The 21,473-nt window shown below is 41.3% G+C and overlaps 1 protein-coding gene across 1 annotated transcript; it reads left to right on the top strand.

The window, feature by feature from the left end:
- Positions 1-12,646: 12,646 nt before the first annotated feature.
- Positions 12,647-20,377, top strand: LOC311286532 (E3 ubiquitin/ISG15 ligase TRIM25-like). The gene is made up of 6 exons (XM_084402740.1): positions 12,647-13,292; positions 17,088-17,183; positions 17,269-17,502; positions 17,975-18,134; positions 18,557-18,604; positions 18,832-20,377. Exons 1-6 carry the CDS (start codon positions 12,720-12,722, stop codon positions 19,347-19,349), a joined length of 1,629 nt encoding a protein of 542 aa, XP_084258866.1. The 5' UTR covers positions 12,647-12,719; the 3' UTR covers positions 19,350-20,377.
- Positions 20,378-21,473: the final 1,096 nt, after the last annotated feature.

The following is a 21,473-nucleotide window of genomic DNA, read 5'->3' as shown; positions in this document are numbered from 1 at the left end:
GTTTGCACCTTTTTGTCCATGTGGCTTTCTGGGCAGGTTTTATGAGAATTAATATTGTTTGTATTTGGCTACTTGCTTTACACTTTACTTTACACTAACAAATATTTATTACAGATAATGCTGAATAATCCCTAATCTGTTTTGTCTCCTTCACAGGAATCCTTTCATCTCTTATACACACAAACTCTGTTTCTCATACACATACACATACACATACACATACACATACACATACACATACACATACACATACACATGCACAAGCTCTTTCAAATGTACACACACACACACACACACACACACACACACACACACACACACACACACACACACACACACACACACACACACACACACACACACACACACACACACACACACACACACACACACACACAAGCCATCTCCTCCTCATCCTCATAAAGCTCTGCTGACCTGCTCCCAGAGGATGACATGGAGCCTGTGGATCAAGTTTAATGTCACATGATAGCCTTATGCCATGAGTGTTAATGCAAAATAGTTTCAATCTTGATTCAGGAGCTGTACAGCTGAGTAGTGTATCTTACACTGCACCAAGATGATACCCCCTGACTAGATGATTTGCTGTCTTGATAGTTTTATATTAATAATGTTGTATGTCTTAATGTTTTTCTATTTGTTTCCCTTTGTTTTACAAATATGACCTAATATATGTTGTTACTTAAAATAAACGTTTAAATAGCATTTATTTTTGTATTGTGTTATATTTTTATGCTATAAGTGGTGTTAAATATTATTCTGCACATTAATGAGCCAATGTGTTATGATGTGGGATGTGGTGGGCTGCTGTGGGCCAGAAAGTCCAGGGCCACTTTTTGGTCCCAGTCCGCCCCTGGTGTGCGTTCATCCGCTCAGGGACTGTGTTCTGTCAGCACATCTGTGATCTGTTCTGCCACCCAAGCCCTCCCAGATAGCAACATTGTTTCGGCCCAGATCCGGCCCACATCTGGCACTTGTGGAATGCTGCATGCAGCGTGGAAGGATGGCACTTGGCCGGACCGCTCCTGTTTGCCAGATCTGGGCCACAAGCAGGCCATAGCAATGCCACATGTCAGCCAAGAGCAAAGAGATAAACCAGAACTGGACCTTATCTGAGCCACAAAGTCTGTGTATATTAAATATAGAGTCATCTCAGCCTTAATAAGCCTTTTAACAAGCAGAATCATTGAAGGAAAGAAGAGAACAGAAAAAGAGACGAGCAGAAACACAAGAACTACAACTGACTTCAGCCACAGTCTAAGATGAAATCCACTGAAGAGAAAAGAAGACATTAAATCTGTGAAGATCTCAGCAGAGGAGGATTAAACAACTCCACAAACAGCATTACCAGCTTCACTTATTACTAACCAGACTGACTTTATTTCTGTCAGACGTCTGTAAAAAGTTTTTATTGAGAATTAACAGGGGTTTAACTCTAACATGTTTCATTTGAAGTCACCATAACAGTGATTAGTGTGTCCATTAGTTGGGCTCCTAGGCATAAATTGCACAGGATGCCACACCAATCTGCACTCTTACCTTCCCAGCTGATTGTGTCTGTGATTTTCCATTCTGTTGTGATCCTTTAAGTCCTGTTCCTGCTCCTGCCGCAAGTCCACCTCCCAGTAATTCTCTGATTACTCCTGCTGCTACTGCTATATCTGCTGTTCTTTTTCTGGCTTCTGCTTCCCATAGTGATTGTAAAATGCTTATTCCAGCTGCTGCTCCTACTACTGCTGCAACTATTGTTGATGTTACTGAATCACCTATTACTGCAACTGTGGCAACTGTCAGTGCTATTATTACTGTTAGTGGTGATTGTAGAGTTGCCCTTTGTTCTCCTGCTTCTTCTCCTGGCACTGCAATATTAAAGAAGAATTGTCTTCATGAAATGTCATCATCACAGAAATACAAACACCTTCAATTATGCTCATGTCAACGCAGTGCTGAAGTGCCAGCTAGTAACTTCGTTTTAAAAAGTGGGTGGGACAGGAGTCCTGAAATCAATTTCAATAGTAGGCTTACATTGAGTTTAATTTATCAACATTCATTTATCGAAGTCATGTTTTATCCTTTCATCTATAATACAATATGTTGTTTGTTCCGAGATTCTTCACGTTAGTGAAAAAATATAAAGATTCGCATAAAGCGATCATGTGAAAGCAGGGTAGGTGATTTGTTCCCTCTCTGTGAAGTCTCTTCACATCCTGATAGCAATCTCTAAGTTAAGTAGTCTAAATATATGTATGTATATTATTGTATAGCATACTGTATATCATCTGTGTAAGGCAGAGGACCATAAAATGATTGTCAAATCCTTCTTGCTAAAAAATGTATCTACTGTATGAAAAATCTAATTCAGGATTCAGGCCCCATCATGACTGACTTTTAGCTTCTGACCAAGGCTGCATCTCAATACTAGTTCTCTTTCAAACATTCGCTCGGTATCTCACTATGGGAAACGCCTCTGGGCGTGACAGATCTGGAAGTACCAATTACACCACGTCTGTCAGTTGACAGACCAATCACGACAGTGATGCGGGAGTGCCCCTTCCCACATATATACCACTGCCAGTGGTCCCTACTTCATTCTTCGATCTCTTCCCTGTGAAGATCAAATTGGAAGCTATCCTTCAGTAGGACCTGTCTTGAAATAGTTGTTTAACAGTTCTGAGACGAGCCGTCAAAGTACGTCGCTGAAAGCAGCTATTTTGTGAGCGGGTTTTCTTTTTCCACTGTAACAGTGTTATTTGATTCTGGTATACTTTAAGAGAATTAACGCATTACGGCGAATTCTCTTAGATATTCCCTTATTCTGAGTTGCACGTTGCGGTGAGCTCATATACTATTATTATGGCAACTTAAAGTTCTGCAAACGGCGGACCGAAAGCAGAAACTTCTCGCCCGTGTGTGTGCTGCTCGATGATATCGGGCAAGGATCCTCATCCTTTATGCATCGCATGCCTGGGGGTGAGACACGCACAAGCAGCCCGTGCTAACCCCGAGGGCTGTCCTCACTGTTCTCTCTTCCCGTCGAGGGTGTTAGAGAGAAGAGTGCGTGTCGCGGCCACTAACAAGGGAGATCCCTGCTTTTCTCCGCCACCCGCGGAGGAGGCTAAACAGCCTCCGGCGTCCTGCAGCTGGGGCGAATACATGGACGAATTCTCCCCGCAACTACCTCCCCTCTTTGGATCCGTAGGACTTACGGATGTGAGAGAGGAGGATGAAGAGGACGACGAGGCCATCGCTCGTTTGTTAGAGGACGATGGTGAGGATGATGACGAAGATGCGATCCTCCCGCCAAATCCACCCCGGCCAGACAGCGCGTTAAGCGAAGGTTCACCCTCCCCAGCTCAGGGGGAGCTCGACCTGCTGGAAATGTGCCGGAGGGCGGCGGCAAAACTCTCCATAGACTGGCCATCACAGCAGACGGGCCAGGGGGCAGAGAGAGATCTCTATGACGGTAAGAGACTGCCGTCACATGCCCCACCAGCTAAGCAGCTCATTCCAGCGGTCCCCGCGTGCGTTTCGGAGATGAAACGTTTCTGGGATAAGCCATTTTCTCACAGAGTTCCCGTAAAGGGATTTTCTAGGCTGGATGTGGATAAAATGGAGGAGTTAGGGAGCTGTCGGTTGCACATCATCTCCACCCTAACCACAGGACAGCTTTTTTCCTCGGCTTCAGCTTCACTGCCAGGACGCACTGATCGTCTAACGGCCTCAGTGTTTCAGAAAATGTATCTCTCTTCTGCACTGGCAGTGAGAGCTCTTAATGCCACCTCTCTCCATACTGCTTATCAGGCAGAGCTTATGGAAGAGATGGGGAGGCAAATGGATGCTGGGTCACCAAACCCAGTCCTCTGGGAAGAGATTTGTGTTATTACAGATCTCAACCTCAGAACTTCCAGAGGTGCAGTCCAGAGTTGCGGCCGCAGCATGGGCTTGGCAGTGGTCGGCGAGCGAGCTCTCTGGCTGGGGCTGTCAGGGCTGTCAGACAGAGAGAAAGCAGACTTCTTGGATGCTCCAGTTGAGCCCAAAGCCCTCTTTGGGGCATCGGTCACTGCTATGAGAGAACGGTGCGATCAAAAGAAGCAGGAGGGTGAGGCTTTCCAGACTTGCCTCCCTCGCAGATCCACCGTTAGGGCTTCTCAACCACCACGGCCCAGGTTTGAAGCCCCACAAGGGGGTGGTCGGTCAGATTTTAGAAGCCCCAGACCTTCTCAGCCTCAGCGTTCTGAGCCACAGTCCTAGCCAGCTCAGCCGAGGGGTAAACCTTCCTTCGCAGCGGCTGCAGCCAGACACCGTCCAGCAAACCCTCAGGGAGGGAAGAAACGGCGGGCAACCTAGTATTTTGTCAGGTTCAGGACGAAGGGATGAGCAACAGCACTCACGGAGTATCTGTTGCTATCCTCCCTCAAAGAGAACGGTCATTTTCTCCCCCTCCAGCCAAGAGAAGGCGTCGGACAGGGAAATTGTTCACAAGTTCTATAATGACCAGTTCAGATGTGAAGTTTGCACCAGTTCCCCCAGTGCCTCACAGAAAAGTTTCCCTCCCTCCACCCACGGGGTTACAACAGAGGGCAGAGGGCTGTTTTCCAAAAGACATGTGTGCTATGGAAATAATAAACACGTTCCCTGTGCATCCAGGTAGTGGGCCGAGGGCACAGCAATGTTTGAAAATAAAAACACACACAAAAACAAAATTGTCAAAATCAGAGCTGCAGTCCCCAGCTCTAGAGTCACTAGAGGGCGCCGCCGCGCTGCTAGTGGACGAGAGCTGCTGCGGTCCGCTCGCTGCTCAGGCAGAGAGCTGGCGCGCATGCACAGTACACCCTGGGTTTTATCCACAATAAGCCGGGGTTATCGTCTCACTCTGCAATTTGCTGTAAAACCTCCACTTTTCAACAGTGTGTTAATGTCAGCAGCAGAGGGGGAGTCAGCTCAGGTTGTGGAGGAAGAAATAGCCTCTTTATTGAGCAAAAGAGCTATTCGAGTTGTGCCGCCGGAGGACAGCCATCAGGGTTTTTACTCCCGGTACTTCGTTATTCCCAAGAGAGGGGGGGGTCTCCGTCCTATTCTGGATTTACGGAACCTCAACAAACACCTCAGGAAATACAAGTTCAGAATGCTGACCTTAAAGACGTTATCTCAAACTATTCGTCCCAAGGACTGGCTTACGTCAGTCGATCTGAAAGATGCATATTTTCACATAAGCATCTACCCAGCACACAGAAAATTCCTCAGGTTTGCCTATCGAGACACAGCCTACGAGTTTTTGACAGTCCCCTTCGGCTTGTCTTTAGCGCCCTGGGTATTCAGCAAATGTGTGGAAGCAGCGCTCACACCGCTGAGAATAATGGGTCTAAGAGTGTCAGCATATTTGGACGATCTGCTGCTGTGCACGCCGTCATGGCAACAGGCAGAGAGAGAGACAACAATGCTCGTGTCTCATTTGCAGAGCTTGGGTTTCAAGATAAACGAAATGAAAAGCTGCTTGGTGCCTACACAAGAGATAATTTACCTGGGTCTCAGACTAAACTCAGACCAATATCGAGCTTCTCTGTTCGAGGAGCGCGTCAGGTCAATTCGCGGCTGTCTATCCCTTTTTCAGAAAGGAAACAGAGTGTCATTCAGACTGTGTTTACGTCTTCTAGGTCTGATGGCCTCGACAGTTTCTGTCATTCCACTGGGACTGTTGCGAATGAGAGAGTTTCAGAACTGGACGGCGGCGCAGGGCTTGTGTCCAAAACGCCACCTCAACCGCAAAGTGATAGTGACGTCACGTCACGCTGCATGCGCGCTCTCCGTCAATGGAGAGATCGGTCCTTTCTCGAGTCAGGGACTCCGCTGGGAACAGTTTCTCTGAGAAAGGTGGTCACGACGGATGTGTCGCTCACAGGTTGGGGTGCAGTGTGCGAGGGCAGGATAGCGAAGGGGAAATGGCCCGTCTCGCTACAAAACGCACACATAAACTTTCTGGAACTGTTAACAGTGTTTCTCATCATTTTGTGCGGTTTCTAAGGAACCACCACATTTTGATCAGGTTGGACAACACAACGACGGTGGCATACATAAACCGCCAGGGAGGCACACGTTCCCATCGTCTTCAAAGTCTAGCACAGAAAATAATCTTGTGGGGCGCAGTGTTGTTTTTGGCAGCCCTTTTAGTTTTAGTCTTAGTCTTTTGGTCTTTAGTCACATTTTAGTCACTTATAAACTTGATAGATTTAGTCACGTTTTAGTCGACGAAAACGCAAAAAGGTTTTAGTCAAGTTTTAGTCAATTTTAGTAAAGAAAAAAAAGAAAAGTAGTCTTTATCAAATTAATTTAGGTTAAAAAGTATTGGAAATGGGCTTAGGTTTGACAGGTTGTAGCAAGTGTTGCAATTCATAAAACAACAGTTAACCTTAAAACCTTTGCATAATAAACTAGACTTTCTCATTGATGGAGATGCAGTGCTGCCAAGCTGTACTTCATTGTCGCATTGGGCAGAAACCTTTTATCCCCATATTTCAAGTTATATTTTTTCCATGAATTGATGCTCTTCTAAAATTTCATCACATTGGCTATTTTCACCAGTAATCACAGTAATAAAGGAATGGTTTACAGTTTAAACAGCAAAAAACTTTGAGCTACTACAACATTACACACAGATAAAGTGGTAACAGTGGAATCACTGTTTTACTCCAAAAAAGCCAGGAATAAAAACATTCTTACTTTGGCAATTGTGGCTTTATTATATAATTAGTTAAATAATAATTTATGTTATAATTTATGTTATAATCTAAGTTATATAATAATTATATATTACTTTGTACCAATTAGCCTACTAAACTAATGCTCGGACACACTCGGTCTCTCTCGCGCGCAGACACACTCGGTCTCTCTCGCGCACTGTCGCTCGCTCGCGCAGTTCGTTTCGCTTTTGTCCAGTCCGGCGCCTCTCATATCGAAGATGTGTGGTGAGTGACTAGCTGCAGCCGCAGGTGTGTTGTTGTTGTGTGGAATCTGGTGCGCGGCATGGCGGCAGCCGGGTGGTGGACGTAGCCGTAGCCTACCCAAAACAAGGATAGGAAGCGGCAGTATTGCTGATACTTTTTTAGCTCAAAACAGACAGATTTCACACAAAATAGGCAGAAATGACATGCATTGTGAACGTCAGACTTATAAACGTCTCGTCATGTTTTAGTCACCTTAGAGACATTTTTAGCTAGTCATCGTCGCGCTATCGTCATAAAAAATAAGGGTGCGTCAACGAAATCATTTCGTTATCGTCATCGTTGACGAAAACAACATTGGTGGGGCGTGAAGCATTTTCATTCACTACGGGCAACCCACGTCCCGGGAATAATGAATGTGGGGGCGGATCTCTTGTCCAGGGGGAATCCTCTGTATGGAGAATGGACTCTCCACCCTCAGGTAGTGAGCCAGTTGTGGGAGAGGTTCGGCCGGGCTGCCGTAGATCTCTTCGCCTCGCACGAAAACACTCAGTGTCCTCTGTTCTTCTCTCTGGCGAGAAGTGGTGCGCCTATGGGTGTGGATGTTCTGGCGCACCCGTGGCCAAACGCACTACTGTACGCGTTTCCTCCACTGAGTCTGATCTTTCCAACTTTAAGAAGGGTAAGAGAGTACGGTCACTCGGTCATAATGATTGCCCCGAACTGGCCAGGGAAGTTGTGGTTGACGGAGATAATTCAGCTCCTTTACGCACAGCCCTGGCCCCTCCCGTTGCGCAGGGACCTTCTCTCGCAAGCGCGCGGGGAGATATTTCACCCAGCCCCAGACAAAGTGGCTCTTTGGGCCTGGCCCGTGAGAGGTTAAACTTGAGTGTGACAGGTTTGCCTCCGAGGGTGATTGAAACAATTCAGAACGCGCGAGCTGCTTCAACGCGCTCTGCATATGATCGGAAATGGGCTGTGTTTGAGCGATGGTGCGCACACAGACATATTGTTCCTTTTCTCTGTTCTGTCGCGGATATGTTGTGTTTTCTGCAGGAACTTTTGGATAAGGGCAGAGACTTTTCAACTGTTAAGGTTTATCTTGCCGCAATTTCTGCGTGTCATGTGCCGTATGCAGATGTATGCAGATGTTCCGCTTGTATGCAGGTTTATGAGAGGTGCACGGCGTTTGAACAGGGTTTCAAAGCCACTGATTCCGCCGTGGGATCTGTCGGTGGTCCTTAACACACTATCTCAGCCCCCTTTTGAACCTATAGAGAGTGTTGAATTAAAGCTCCTTTCGCTAAAGGCTGCTTTATTATTGGCTCTTTCGACCGCTAAGCGGGTGAGTGAACTTCACGCATTATCGGTGCATAACTCCTGTATGCAGTTCGCTATGGACTACTCGAGAGTAACTCTCAAAACTAATCCAGCGTTTGTCCCTAAAGTTAGCGAGTCAGCTCTCTCCTGTAAACCGGTGGATTTACTGGCTTTCCATCCGCAGCTTTTTCTCTCGTCAGAGGATGCGCGGCTTCATTGCTTGTGCCCTGTCCGTGCGTTACGTCACTATGTGGACAGAACAAGAGCGCTAAGGAAGAGTAATCAGTTGTTTGTTTCATGGGCTGATTCTCATAAGGGGAAACCTATTTCACGTCAGCGCCTGTCCCACTGGGTAGTGGAAGCTATTATATTAGGTTATAATAGCAATGGTCTCTGTCCTCCGGAAGGGCTGAGGGCTCATTCTACCAGAGGTCTGGCTACCTCATGGGCACTGTTTAAGGGCGTTTCAGTTCAGGACATATGTGCTGCAGCAAGTTGGGCTTCGCCTCACACATTTGTCCGATTTTATAGACTGGATGTCACTGAGCCATCACTGGCTCATTCTGTCTTAAGTGTATAAAAAAAATTAAATAAAAAAAAAACACTCTTTGGGGATTGTTATGTTACATGCATCACTGAGTTGGTTGACAGGCCTGCTTCAGACAGCATATCTGCAATACGGGAGTTGTCTATATCCCATAGTGAGATACCGAGCGAATGTTTGAAAGAGAACTTTAGGTTACTTACGTAACCCCGGTTCTCTGATAACATGAGTGAGGTATCTCACCACACGTCCCTCCTTGCAGTGCACGGAGAAGAGATATGCAGAGAATGAAGTAGGGACCACTGGCAGTGGTATATATGTGGGAAGGGGCACTCCCGCATCACTGTCGTGATTGGTCTGTCAACTGACAGACGTGGTGTAATTGGTACTTCCAGATCTGTCACGCCCAGAGGCGTTTCCCATAGTGAGATACCTCACTCATGTTATCAGAGAACCGGGGTTACGTAAGTAACCTAAAGTTTTACTTGATCTTAGTGCTGCGTTCGACACTATAAATAGATCATGACATACTCTTAAATGGATAACACAATTACACTGGTATTCAGAGACAGGCATTAAAGTGGTTTAGATCGTAGCCTATGTGGCAACGTGACAATGTCACGTTCCTAGTCACCCTGGTGTGCTAAAAATGAAAATATTAATGGGAATATACTTCAGAGACATTTTACTCCTAAACAATTCTAGGGGTGCCAATAATTGTGGCCAACTTGTTTTGGAGAAAAATGTTTATTTCATTATGTGATTTTACCCCTAATTTTAATTATTTTAGGTTAGATTTTTGCAAAAAAAATAATAATGAAAGATCAAAAGGATAAACAATGCAGATTCATTTTTACAGCCATCTTTGATCATATTTACCAGGGGTGCCAATAATTCTGACCACAACTGTATATTAGATAACTTGTCTTTCGAAAATCATATTTAATATGTTACAAAAGCCTTATTCCACCTCAGAAACATCGCTAAGCTATGAAACATGTTATATGTTTCTGATGCAGAAAAGTTAGTTCATGCATTCATGAACTTTAGACTGGATTATTGTAATGCATTAGGGGAGAGTGGGGTGAGTTGTGCCAGTTTTTACTCAAAGTGACTTTAAAGTGAGGCCATGGCAGTAATGCCTTCAACTTAAGGATGTACATATATTTCAGGATGTGGTGCATCCCTGAGAACAATAACTTTGGATCTGAAATAAATTGTTTCCGAAATATAGCTCTTGGGAAAAAAGTGGTCTCATGGCACAACTTGCCCCTGGTGCGGGGGAAGTTGTGCCTTTGGGGGAATACATTGGGGGTAAATTGTGCCAGTGATTTCTGAAGTAAAACAGAACATTTTAATGTTATGAACCATAATGCTATATGAAAGCAAGATAAATTCAATACAAAATTACTAATTTAAAGTTTATTTTTATTGTCACCCTGGAATACCATAGCATGTGTTTTTCCTATATATGGTCAATTGCATGGATTTTGTATTGAACATAACTCTGGATCACAGTGTCATAGAGACAAGGGGGTGGGCTCATTTTACTCAGGCGACCAATCAGTCTCTCAGGATCATTGTGAAGCTATCAAGCTACACCCTAGCAACCATTTAGAGCACCATAGCAACACAATATATGATATTTGTGATATCATTTCAGGCAAAAAGGCTTTGGCAATAGATGCCTGTTGACATAGCGCTGTCTGTCAATTATGTAACATATAAGAATAAAGTGACTAGGCTAATTTCTAAACATCCTGACATAGGCCACTTAAAAACGGAATAAAACTTCTCTTTAATAACATAGAGCAAACTCAAAACTGAAATCAGTGTTAGCTAAATTAAACAAATAGCAGGCAGGCCTAAGTTAAACAATGATAAGGCATGCCCATCTCCTCACTTCTCAAGATTATCCCCTCTGAGAATGTTGGTCTAGGTGGTCTGGATCTGGCACAACTTAACCCAGGCCCTTTGGCACAAATCACCCCAGACCCACAAGTTTGAAAAACTAGCATGATCCAGCAGTTAAGAGCTAACATCATGCTAACTGTATAGACTCATTGTGTAGCCTACTAAAGCACTAAAACATGTGTGAAATGTTTTCAAACTTGTCTATAATTGGTCAGACACTACAATCAAAAAACCTTAATCATATAAATTTTACTTTGAAAGGAAAAAACAGTTTTTTGCACTAAAATATGCTTAACTCTCATGCCATGTGTCTCCCGTCTTTGGAGGACGAGTAAAAGTGATTGCTTTTCAAAATTATGTGGACACATGACCAATTTCTTCTATGGTTTTCCAGAAAAAAGGGTGGAACTACTTCCCCCCTGGCACAAATCACCCCACTCTCCCCTACTAGCTGGTTGTCCTGCATCCTCAATAAACAAGCTACAGTTAGTCCAAAATGCAGCTGCTATTCTTACCAGGGCAAGAAAATATGACCATATAACCCCAATTTTATCATCTCTACACTGGTTACCTATAAATTCTGTTTAGATTAAAAGTATTGCTACTGACCTATAAGTCCCTAAATGGTTTAGCTCCTGTGTATTTAACTGATCTTCTATCACCCTATATCCATCACTTTCTTTAATATCACAAAACTCTGGGCTTCTGGTAGTACCTGATATCTAAGTCCACTAAAGGAGGGAGAGCGTTTTCACATTTGGCTCCTAAACTCTGGAATAGCCTTCCTGATAATGTTCAGGGCTCAGACTCTCTCTCCCAGTTTAAATCTAGATTAAAGACACATCTCTTTATCCAATCATTCACATAATGCACCTCATAACCTTATACTGCAGTTATCAGATCAAAAGCACATGATTATCTATTACTTGAAACAGAAGCTCCGCTGATTATTTTCCATTTACTTTTCTGTTTTTACCTCGGGATCCTGAGTACGCCAGCTCCAGTTTGGATCCAGCCTCTTATGAAGATTTCAGATGATCCAACACTTGTGAAGAGAGGACGCCAACCCCTGCGAGGACATCAGATGATGCCAACTCTGAATCAACATACAAAACTGCTACATTTTCTATATACTGTAATCATTATGATCACAACTTGTAATAATTGCTTTAACTCTTTCCAATGACGGAATTTTCCTGTTTTCCGTGTTTTCACTGTTATACGGTAGGGGGCGCTATCACACATCTTCTGAAAGAGGACAGAATCTCCTGATCAAAACCTTTATTTTACTGTCTATGATTAAAACACAGGCAAAAAGAGAAGCAGAAACAAGCGATAAAATCAACACGTTGTAGTCTTTGAAAACAAACACAATTTTCTCAGCTTTTGTTTAAAATGTTGTTTTTATGAAACTTACCCACATTTAAGTGTTGATAAAAAAATAATGACTAAAGCTACAGAGATTCTGTTATTTATTTTGATATATTGTATGTTCAGATATTCATTCAACAATATATTCTGGGGGCCATAAAAGTTTTTTGAAAATGATCAATAACGCTGGCAGTTGCAATTTTTTTTAAAGTCTCTGGTGGGAAAAGGGTTAATGTTTGTGCCTAAATGAATACATGATGTTAGCTAGCATGATCTGTATTATCTTTGAACTGTACATTTTGACATATTGACATTACTTTGACACAGTATATAGACATATGCATTCGTGAGTAGCCTAAATCTTCGCTCAGTCATTCATGAGCTTTGAACTCGTAATTATGATATTTTCAGCTCCACTTGAAGGACACATACAGTAAACACAGCAGTAAAGTGTGTGTGTGAATGAGGAAGCTGCTTTACAGACACGCCTATTTTACACACGTCACTCAAACACAGAACCAGGAAACTATTTCAGCTCCTCAGTTCAGGGAAACAGAAACTGAAGTGTTGTTGAGCGGTTGTGTGTTTCTGTCTCTCTTTATTCATGCAGTAAAATGGCAGAAGCCAGATTTTCTCAGGATGAGTTCACGTGTTCAGTGTGTCTGGATCTCCTGAAGGAACCAGTGGCTATTCCCTGTGGACACAGTTACTGTAAGATCTGTATTACAGACTGCTGGGATCAGGAGGATGAGAAGAGAGTCTACAGCTGCCCTCAGTGCAGACAGACCTTCAGTCCAAGACCTGCTTTAGCTAAAAACACCATTCTGGCTGAACTGGTGGAGAAACTGAAGAAGACTAAACTTCCTGCTGACTGTTACGCTGGATCTGGAGACGTGGAGTGTGACGTCTGTACTGGAAGAAAATACAAAGCCGTCAAGTCCTGTCTGGTGTGTCAGGAATCTTACTGTCAAACTCATTTTGACCGTCATGAGGAATATCACTCTCGTAAACCACACAAAGTGATTGATGCCACTGGACGACTGCAGGACATGATCTGCCGTAAACATGATAAAGAGCTAGAAATGTTCTGTGTCACTGATCAAGAATGCATTTGTGTGCGGTGTAAAGAGTATGAACATAAAAACCACAAAACTGTATCAACTGCAGCACAGAGGACAGAGACACAGGTATGAACTGAGAGAGATTGATCACACAGAAATGAAAGTGTCTTCATTTACTCATTCATTTACTTTCTTCTGTAGATTGTAAAGATGATATTTTGAAGAATGTCTCGTCTATTTTACTCGATACATTGAAAGTCAAAGAGGTTCAAAAGTTTCAAGCTCCAAAAAGGATAAAAAACATAGAAGTAATCTTAACCACTAGTGGTTTAAAAACGAAGCATGATTAATTGTATTGACGTGCACTTGTAGTAAAAGTATATTTAAAAGATAAAACTGTAATTGCAGATAATATAATATTACTGAAATGAAAGGCCATTTAAGTGCACTTAAAGGGTCATGAAACCCCCTCTTTCAGCTCAAGTCTAGCTCACAATCTTTTTGAAAAATGCAACTTAAATGGGCGTGGATGGCTGTGAGAAGAAGGGAGGGGAGTGGGTGTGGTATGGCACGGTGGTATGAGAGGGGAGGGGAGGAACTGTCATCGCCAGTGGCCCATGCATATCGACTGTCACTAAAAATCAGTGGTAAAACGTGAGGAAATGCTCGATTTTTTTTATAGCTGGCAAAGTTAAAGTCTAATGAAATACACGGACACATTATTTTTGTCCTTTCAAAAGTAACTGAATGCCATGCTGCTACATATGTAAGCCTATAGTAATCATAATTGTAATTGTATTTAAAACATATAAATTGTTTCTATACACACTAGAAATGCATATATTTGAAAATAATACATTTTCCGCTTAAAAAAAAAAAGGTTCTGTAGCCTACATAGCCTAGATCTACATGCCCCCTAAACCCACATAATAAAGATGGACAGTGACATAGAAATTTGCACAAATTAAGCATATGTTCCATACACTTGAGGTATTGTCGAAATATCAAAATTGAATAATGAGTGATTATTTAACAAAAGGCAAGTAAAACGGTCAGGGTTACATTTTAGACACACACACACACACCTCTGGAGCGATAGAAAAGTCCTCGGGACCGCATCACTAGACGAAACCTGCATTGGTGTACAAGGCCGAAGTCCACCATTCTCCTGTTGAATGGTTGCTACACACATAGTTTAGATGTGTCCGTGGTTGATGGCCAACCGCCCGCAGTCAGAGTCCAGCCCGGGCAGAATCGCGGGGAAAGATGCACTGGAACTTTTGCATCAGTGCTCTCTCATCTACTACGCGATATCACTGTTTGACATGTCTGTCATTGAAAGTTCCACCAGAGCCCGTCTACGGAGAGCCTGTCCACTCCCTATTAAGCCCTATTGTACCGAATTTTGGTTGTAGTACCACCAGAGTTCCACTGGGGGCGCTCGCCATGAGTGCAAAATGAATGGGAGTCAATGGGGCTAGACGGCTAAATTAGTCTCTTTCACCCGATTGCCGTTGAGAAATCTCAGATGTGATTGTAGATTTTGCAAGTTCAACATGGGTTTTAGGTCGAAAGTTGAATGAACGAGTACTTATGTCATTTTGATTTCTTACAGGTTGAGTTGTTGTTGCCCATAACACGCTAGCATTCTGCTAATGACGTCAGCATTCTGACGTCATTGACATTTTGAAAGACTTTTTTAAAGCAAATAAGTGACTCTAAAAAATCGAACACCCAGCAATGTGTAATTTCTTTGCATCTCCTTTCGAATACAACATTCAAATTACTAGACAAAAAATTATATCCTGAGAAAAGTGGATTTTGAGGGGTATACCGCCATTGACCTCCATTCATTCTGCACTCGTCCTGTGAGCGCCCTCATATGGAATCAGAGTGGAACTGCAACCAGTTCAGAAGCCGGAAGTGTAGTGAGAGTGAAACTTCTCGCCATATTAGACATTCTCTGGTTCCACGTGGTGTAATGAATAATTAAGAGAAAGTGTCTTCTCATTGGATAAGAAAACTCGGTACATGAATAATAATGAGACACCGATGAGTCATCAAAGTGCTCTAGACATGATGAAGATTTTAAACCTGGAAGATGAAAATAGCGGAAAAAAACTCAAATTTAAATTTTTTCCCCTACTATTAAATCTAACAGATGCTAACATTGTCTTCAATGGTGTTCAACACACAAACCTCTGTTAAAATCTCAGAAAATTTGGTTTACGGTTTCATGACCCTTTAAAGAGAGTAAATGTTCATGACTGTTTCACTTAATAAATACACTAATGTCAAATTAAAGGTTTTACTTTAAAGTACCTTTAAATAATTTTTAATATTTCAATGTGACTCTTTTGCTCCGTGCTTTAAGGAAGTGCACTAATTTTGATGTGTTGACATACTAAAGCACATGTAAAGTACTTGATTATAATTACAACGGTAGTGTGTGTTATTCTATATATTTAATGTTAATTTATTTTTAATGTACAACTCCATTATTACAGTATATTTTAGTTTATCATAAATGCTTGTCCGTACAGATGACAGTACACTTTACAGTTTTTCTCGATTGTTTACACACATTTTCTGAAAGCATGCCTCATATTCTCAGAACTCTACACACAAATCCAAAAACACACACACAATGGGCAAAACCCCTCAATGCTACTGCAAAATGAAACTTCACATTCAAAACAATGTTATTTCTTCTCAAAATGGTATTTTGTTTTCAAATGACACACACAAACCATCATATGAATAGACATTTATAAGAACCAGTTGAACACTGATGTGCTCAATGTAAAACACTATGATGAATGGAAAACACTTCTTCTCCATTCATCATAATGATTTAGGCCTTTTTTTGTTCAGTGTTACACTTTCTAGAGACAGTACATACATAAGTGTGTTGTAAAATATCTGAGAATATTGTTTTTATACTCAGAACACACAAATACACGGTAACAAATATATTTTATTTTTCCCACAAAAACAATGTACACAGTGTACATCCCAACCAACACAAAGTAGGACATACAGTGGTCTACATACAAAACAACAGAAGAATTTACTGTATACAGTTACAGTAAAAAAAAGAAAAATCCAATGTTGGCCTCCATTGCTCCATTGAAGAGCTGACCTTTTGCCCTTTTATGCTAAAGCTCTGATTGCTAACTGTAAAACTGTGTGACGGGTGTTTGCCCATGTGAAGAGTCAGTGTGCATATTTGAATGGCAATGTGTTCCTTGTGAAAACAAGAGATTTTCTGCATGAAAATTGTGCCAAAAGCAGAGAATTGTGTGTAGTGTTTTGAAAAAGGTGTGTTTTAGATCTGCAGTTTGGGTGTAAAGCAGGAATTGTGCTTGTAGTTTAGCAGAATTGGCTCAGGGGGTTGGTGAATGAGTTACATGTTGTGGTAATTGTGTCTCAAGTACCAGAAAATGTGTGTAAACAATCGAGAAAAACTGTAACTATGTTTTAAAAAGAATAGAATTATGAAATAACGTTTGAAGAAGTACTTAGAAATCACTAATAAGTTCAGCTAATTGCTTTAAATATAAATTTAAACTATAATACATTTTCATGTAATGGCAATTAACATGCAACTACATGTCTAAATACTACATTCAGTTCACACTTAAGTATATTCTTTTAAAGTATATTATTCACGTATACTTTTTTAAAGGAATGCTACTTTTAAAAGAATTTATTTTTTTAAAGGACCAATTTTGATTCACAAATTAAATCAAATCAAATCTTTGATCAACTCATGTACGCAAAGATGATGACGTCAATAACATCAAACTTCACTGATCTGTGGTTTGAACCTTCAGTATAAACTCGCCATGCTAGATCTTTAACCCTTATTGTGTGATAGTAGTTTTATGTGTCATTCCCTGTTATTGGTTTGTCCTCCAGAAACAGCTGAAGGAGACGCAGATGAAGATCCGTCAGAGAATCCAGCAGAGACAGAAAGATCTTCATCAGCTGAGAGAGGCTGTGGAGTCTCATAAGGTGAGTCTGGAGAAGAAGAGAAGTGTGAGACGTCTCAGTTTGGACTCACTGAACTCACTGTGTGATTGTGATGTGTGTGTAACAGCGCTCTGCACACACAGCAGTGGAGGACAGTGAGAAGATCTTCACTGAGATCATCCGCTCCATTGAGAGAAGCCGCTCTGAGGCGACACAGCGGATCAGAGATCAGGAAAAGACTGCAGTGAGTCGAGCTGAAGGACGACTGGAGCGACTGGAGCAGGAGATCAATGATCTGAGGAGGAGAGACGCTGAGCTGGAGCAGCTTTCACACACACACCATCACATCCAGTTCCTGCAGGTAACAGAGATCTAGAAGAACTGGATCATAGTGGACTTGAGCAAGAGACTCACAGAGAAACATTTCATGAGAGCAGAATGAGACTAACTTAAGCAGGGCAAAAAAACACTCTAAAGCTCAGCTATTTGCATTTAATAAAAACATTAAACTAAACCACATTCATTTAACTGCAAATAACATGCAATTAAGTTTCTGAAAACATTACAGCCAATCTGCATTATATATTTTTAAAGTGTATTATTTCTGTTACAAGTACGGTACTTTCTTTTTCACAAGGAGTGTAAGTGTGAAATACTAGAGTTTGTAGCATTAAATGATGAATATGAGAAGAATGTGCTGATTGTGTGAAAGTGCTGGATTGAAGCGAGTCACTGAAGAGAAGTGAAGTCAACAAGAGCCGCTCAGATCTGATATAGTGCAGGTTATTGGCTGAAGTGTGGAGATGATGAGTTTTGATTTCTGTTTTCTGTAGAGTTTCCAGTCTCTCTCAGCACCTCCTGAATCTACAGACGAACCCGACGTTTCCTTCAGTTCTCTCTCCTCTTTTGATGGCGTGAGAGAATCTGTCCGTCAGCTGAGAGACAAACTGGAGGATTTCTGCAAAGAGGAGCTCAAGAAGATCTCTGATAGAGGTAAAGTCCTGCGCCTCGTTTATACAGACGTGTGGAGAATGATCCGAAATATGAACGTACAACAGTTTCTGAAATGTTCCTATGATTTATAAAACATGCGCACAAATAATTGTCCTAAACGCATCCCACTTTATAAATCACAGTTCATCTTTTATTCAAGTGCATCAACTCTACAGAACAGCCACAAACATCCCTTGATGGTTTAGAAGTAATAAATACTTATGTTTATATTGAAATTGAAATCCATTGAAATTTAGGATTGAATCCGATACGTGTGTTTTATATATGAGGCATCTGGAGATTCTTCTGTTCTCAGAAATGAGTCCTGCATCATCTAATATCAGATTAGAAACGTGTTAGAAATGGATGTATTTTATCTTGTCATTTCTCTTCACACTGTTCATGTCTGTTTATTTCCACAGTCACATTCACCAACATGAATCCCAAGACCAGGAACGACTTCCTACAATGTAAGTCACTGAGAAACAAGCAGAAAAACTCCCTGAATGTGTTCATGTTCTTCCTGTAGAAGGAGAAATAAACATGATAGAAGAGTTTTATAATTGATCATGTAAATGATGATTTGCACAGGATATCTGATCAGCTGCACTGAGACACTGATGATACATTGTTCAGATACATTAAAAGATCAGACAGATTCATAATTCCTGATTCTGATGTGTTTTCTCTCCATCAGATTCCCATCAGCTGACTCTGGATCTGAACACAGTGAATAAACACCTCAGTCTGTCTGAGAGGAACAGAGTGATTACTTACACTCACGCACAACAGTCGTATCCTGATCATCCAGACAGATTTGATTGTTATTCTCGGGTGTTGTGTAGAGAGAGTGTGTGTGGACGCTGTTACTGGGAGATTCAGTGGAGTGGACGTGTGTATATATCAGTGTCATATAAGAGCATCAGCAGGAAGGGACGGGGTATTAAGTGTGGATTTGGATTTAATGATCAGTCCTGGAGTTTGTTCTGCTCTTCCTCCAGTTACTCATTCTGGCACAATAACATAGAGACTGTTCTCCCTGTAAAGTCCATCAGCAGAAGAATAGGAGTGTATGTGGATCACAGTGCAGGAACTCTGTCCTTCTACAGCGTCTCTGACACAATGAGCCTCATCCACACAGTCCAGACCACATTCACTCAGACGCTCTATCCTGGGTTTTATGTTTGGTCTGGATCATCAGTGAAACTGTGTTGATGTTTCAGAATAGACTGTAGAGAGATTTTACCCATAATGCTGTGAGCTGATAAATCAGTAACAGTGAGATGTTACAGAGACTCTTATTTTAATTTTCATTAAAGGTGTAGTGGAGGATTTTCCCGAATTTTAGAAAAGAACCGTCCTCTCCACTTTTTGAAAAAATGCACATGCGTTCCGAGAGGGAACGCCAATTAAATGTGTGCACGAGAGAGCATGCACGAGCTAATCATAGCTTACATTAACTTTTACTAGCAGTGATTTTAAATGGATTTCTCCAAATAGCATGCCAAACTTTACCTGTCAAGTAGAAACTTCGCGACTGAGGCATCAGTGGGAAGCCCAACCTGTGTTTTGAGCGCACGCCATTGTGTGAATCATGTGCACGAGCGCGTACGACGGCCTTACGTAAACATATCACCAGAATGATTGACACTTAGGAGGACCAATAGTCTTGATGATCAACCCGGAAAAAGAAAATCCTCCACTATACCTTTAATATAGCTGAACTTTAGTGTTTTAGAGTCTCTTACATTTTCACATGATTTTTGGAAACCTCAAAATGTGAGTAAATAAGATGCAACAATGTTAGGCTATTTCGTTCTAATGTTAACAAATTCACCAGATTTTGTTGCTCTTAAGATTTATATAATCCAAGTAGCCAGAATATAATACTACTAAAACAACTTGTCTTATGAAGTAATGATACAAGCTCAGAGACATTTATAATCTTATGATGTTTTTGATGTACATTACACAGAGTGTCTTGACTTGGTCCTCTGGATAATGACATTTTGTTATTTATTTTTAAAGTCCCCCTGTGGTGAAAATCAGGCTTTTAATGTTGTTTATATGTCTATGTGCTGTTTTTAATATGCTTTAAGACAAACCATGTGTAAATTCATAAGTCGACACCATTGCTGAGTATTTGCTCCTTAAAACTGCAGTGAACCAAAGACAGTCTCAAAAACACGGTTTGAAATCGCTGGTGTGAGTGAGTGGAGGCGGGGCTCATTTGCATATTCATAGAACTACATACTAAATGAGGCAACACTGTAAAAAATTTCTAACCCTCCCAAATCAAAAATTTCAAGTGACCGATAACATCTAAATTTTTCAATTTGCCCAAGTGAAATTCTGTAAATTTCAATTGGCCCAAGTGAAAATCTGTCAATTTAATTTTATAATTTATAGAATTTCACTTGGGCCAATTGAAAAATGTAGATGTTATCGGTCACTTGAAATTTTTGATTTGGGAGGGTAAGACATTTTTTACAGTGAAGGGTGTAGAGTTCATACAAGCTGTTGTAAGGCATGATTCAGTTTTTTTCAAAGGAAAAAAAAAACATTTAAATGTGTACATTTGGTGAATTCAAATTCAAATGTGAGTTTTCAGGGATAAAATGATTGACTACAGGGAGACTTTAACTCCTTTCAGACAGATTACTGTGATAATGCAGCTGTTTTATTCACATATTCATCAAATCAAGTCAAGTCACCTTTATTTATATAGTGCTTTTTTCAATACAGATTGTTTCAAAGCAGCAGTGATAATATTATAAATATATAAATATAATTATAAATATAGCTGCAAGCAGCAATTATCGGGGCCAAGCGCAAGCAGATGGCAGGATATGCCAACATGGCTGAAGGTGTCAGACCAACTGGAACAATGAGCAATTAAATACATTTTATATGATTTTTCAGCCATTTCATCTAAAATCCTCTTTAAAAGTAATTTAAAATATGATTTAATGGATTATCACTTTCGACCAATAGGTGGCGCAGTTACAAAAGTGATGTGATGTGGTCAGAGTGAAGTGACAATGACATACAAAGTTTGGTGTCAATATGTCAAGGCATTGCAGAGATAAAGCCTGAATAGTGCTTTTAGCATCATGCCTCAACTTTGCTGCTACGCTATACGAAAACGGTTTCGTCTATTGACACGAAATCCATAACTTTTATTCAGCATAGTCTGGAGATGATACGATTCGATTTTTGTGAAAATTGGACAAACGGTCTAGGAGGAGTTCGAAAAAGTAGGTTTTGACTGAAAATCAAGATGGCGGACAGGAAGCTAGGCAAAATAAGGAAACCTTGGTATCTATGTTCTCGGCTTGA

The sequence above is a fragment of the Rutilus rutilus genome (assembly GCF_951802725.1).
Source record: "Rutilus rutilus genome assembly, chromosome: 1".
Lineage (NCBI taxonomy): Eukaryota > Metazoa > Chordata > Actinopteri > Cypriniformes > Leuciscidae > Rutilus > Rutilus rutilus.
Note: the sequence above shows the minus strand (reverse complement) of the source record. Positions and strands in the feature narration are given on the sequence as shown.

What these genes read in the sequence shown, in the direction of transcription:
- LOC311286532 (XM_084402740.1), top strand. Translation starts at nt 12,720, where the DNA reads ATGGCAGAAGCCAGATTTTCTCAGGATGAGTTCACGTGTTCAGTGTGT. An exon ending in ATCACATCCAGTTCCTGCAG is followed by an intron (nt 17,503 to 17,974) that starts GTAACAGAGATC and finishes TGTTTTCTGTAG; the next exon opens with AGTTTCCAGTCTCTCTCAGC. An exon ending in CAGGAACGACTTCCTACAAT is followed by an intron (nt 18,605 to 18,831) that starts GTAAGTCACTGA and finishes TCTCTCCATCAG; the next exon opens with ATTCCCATCAGCTGACTCTG.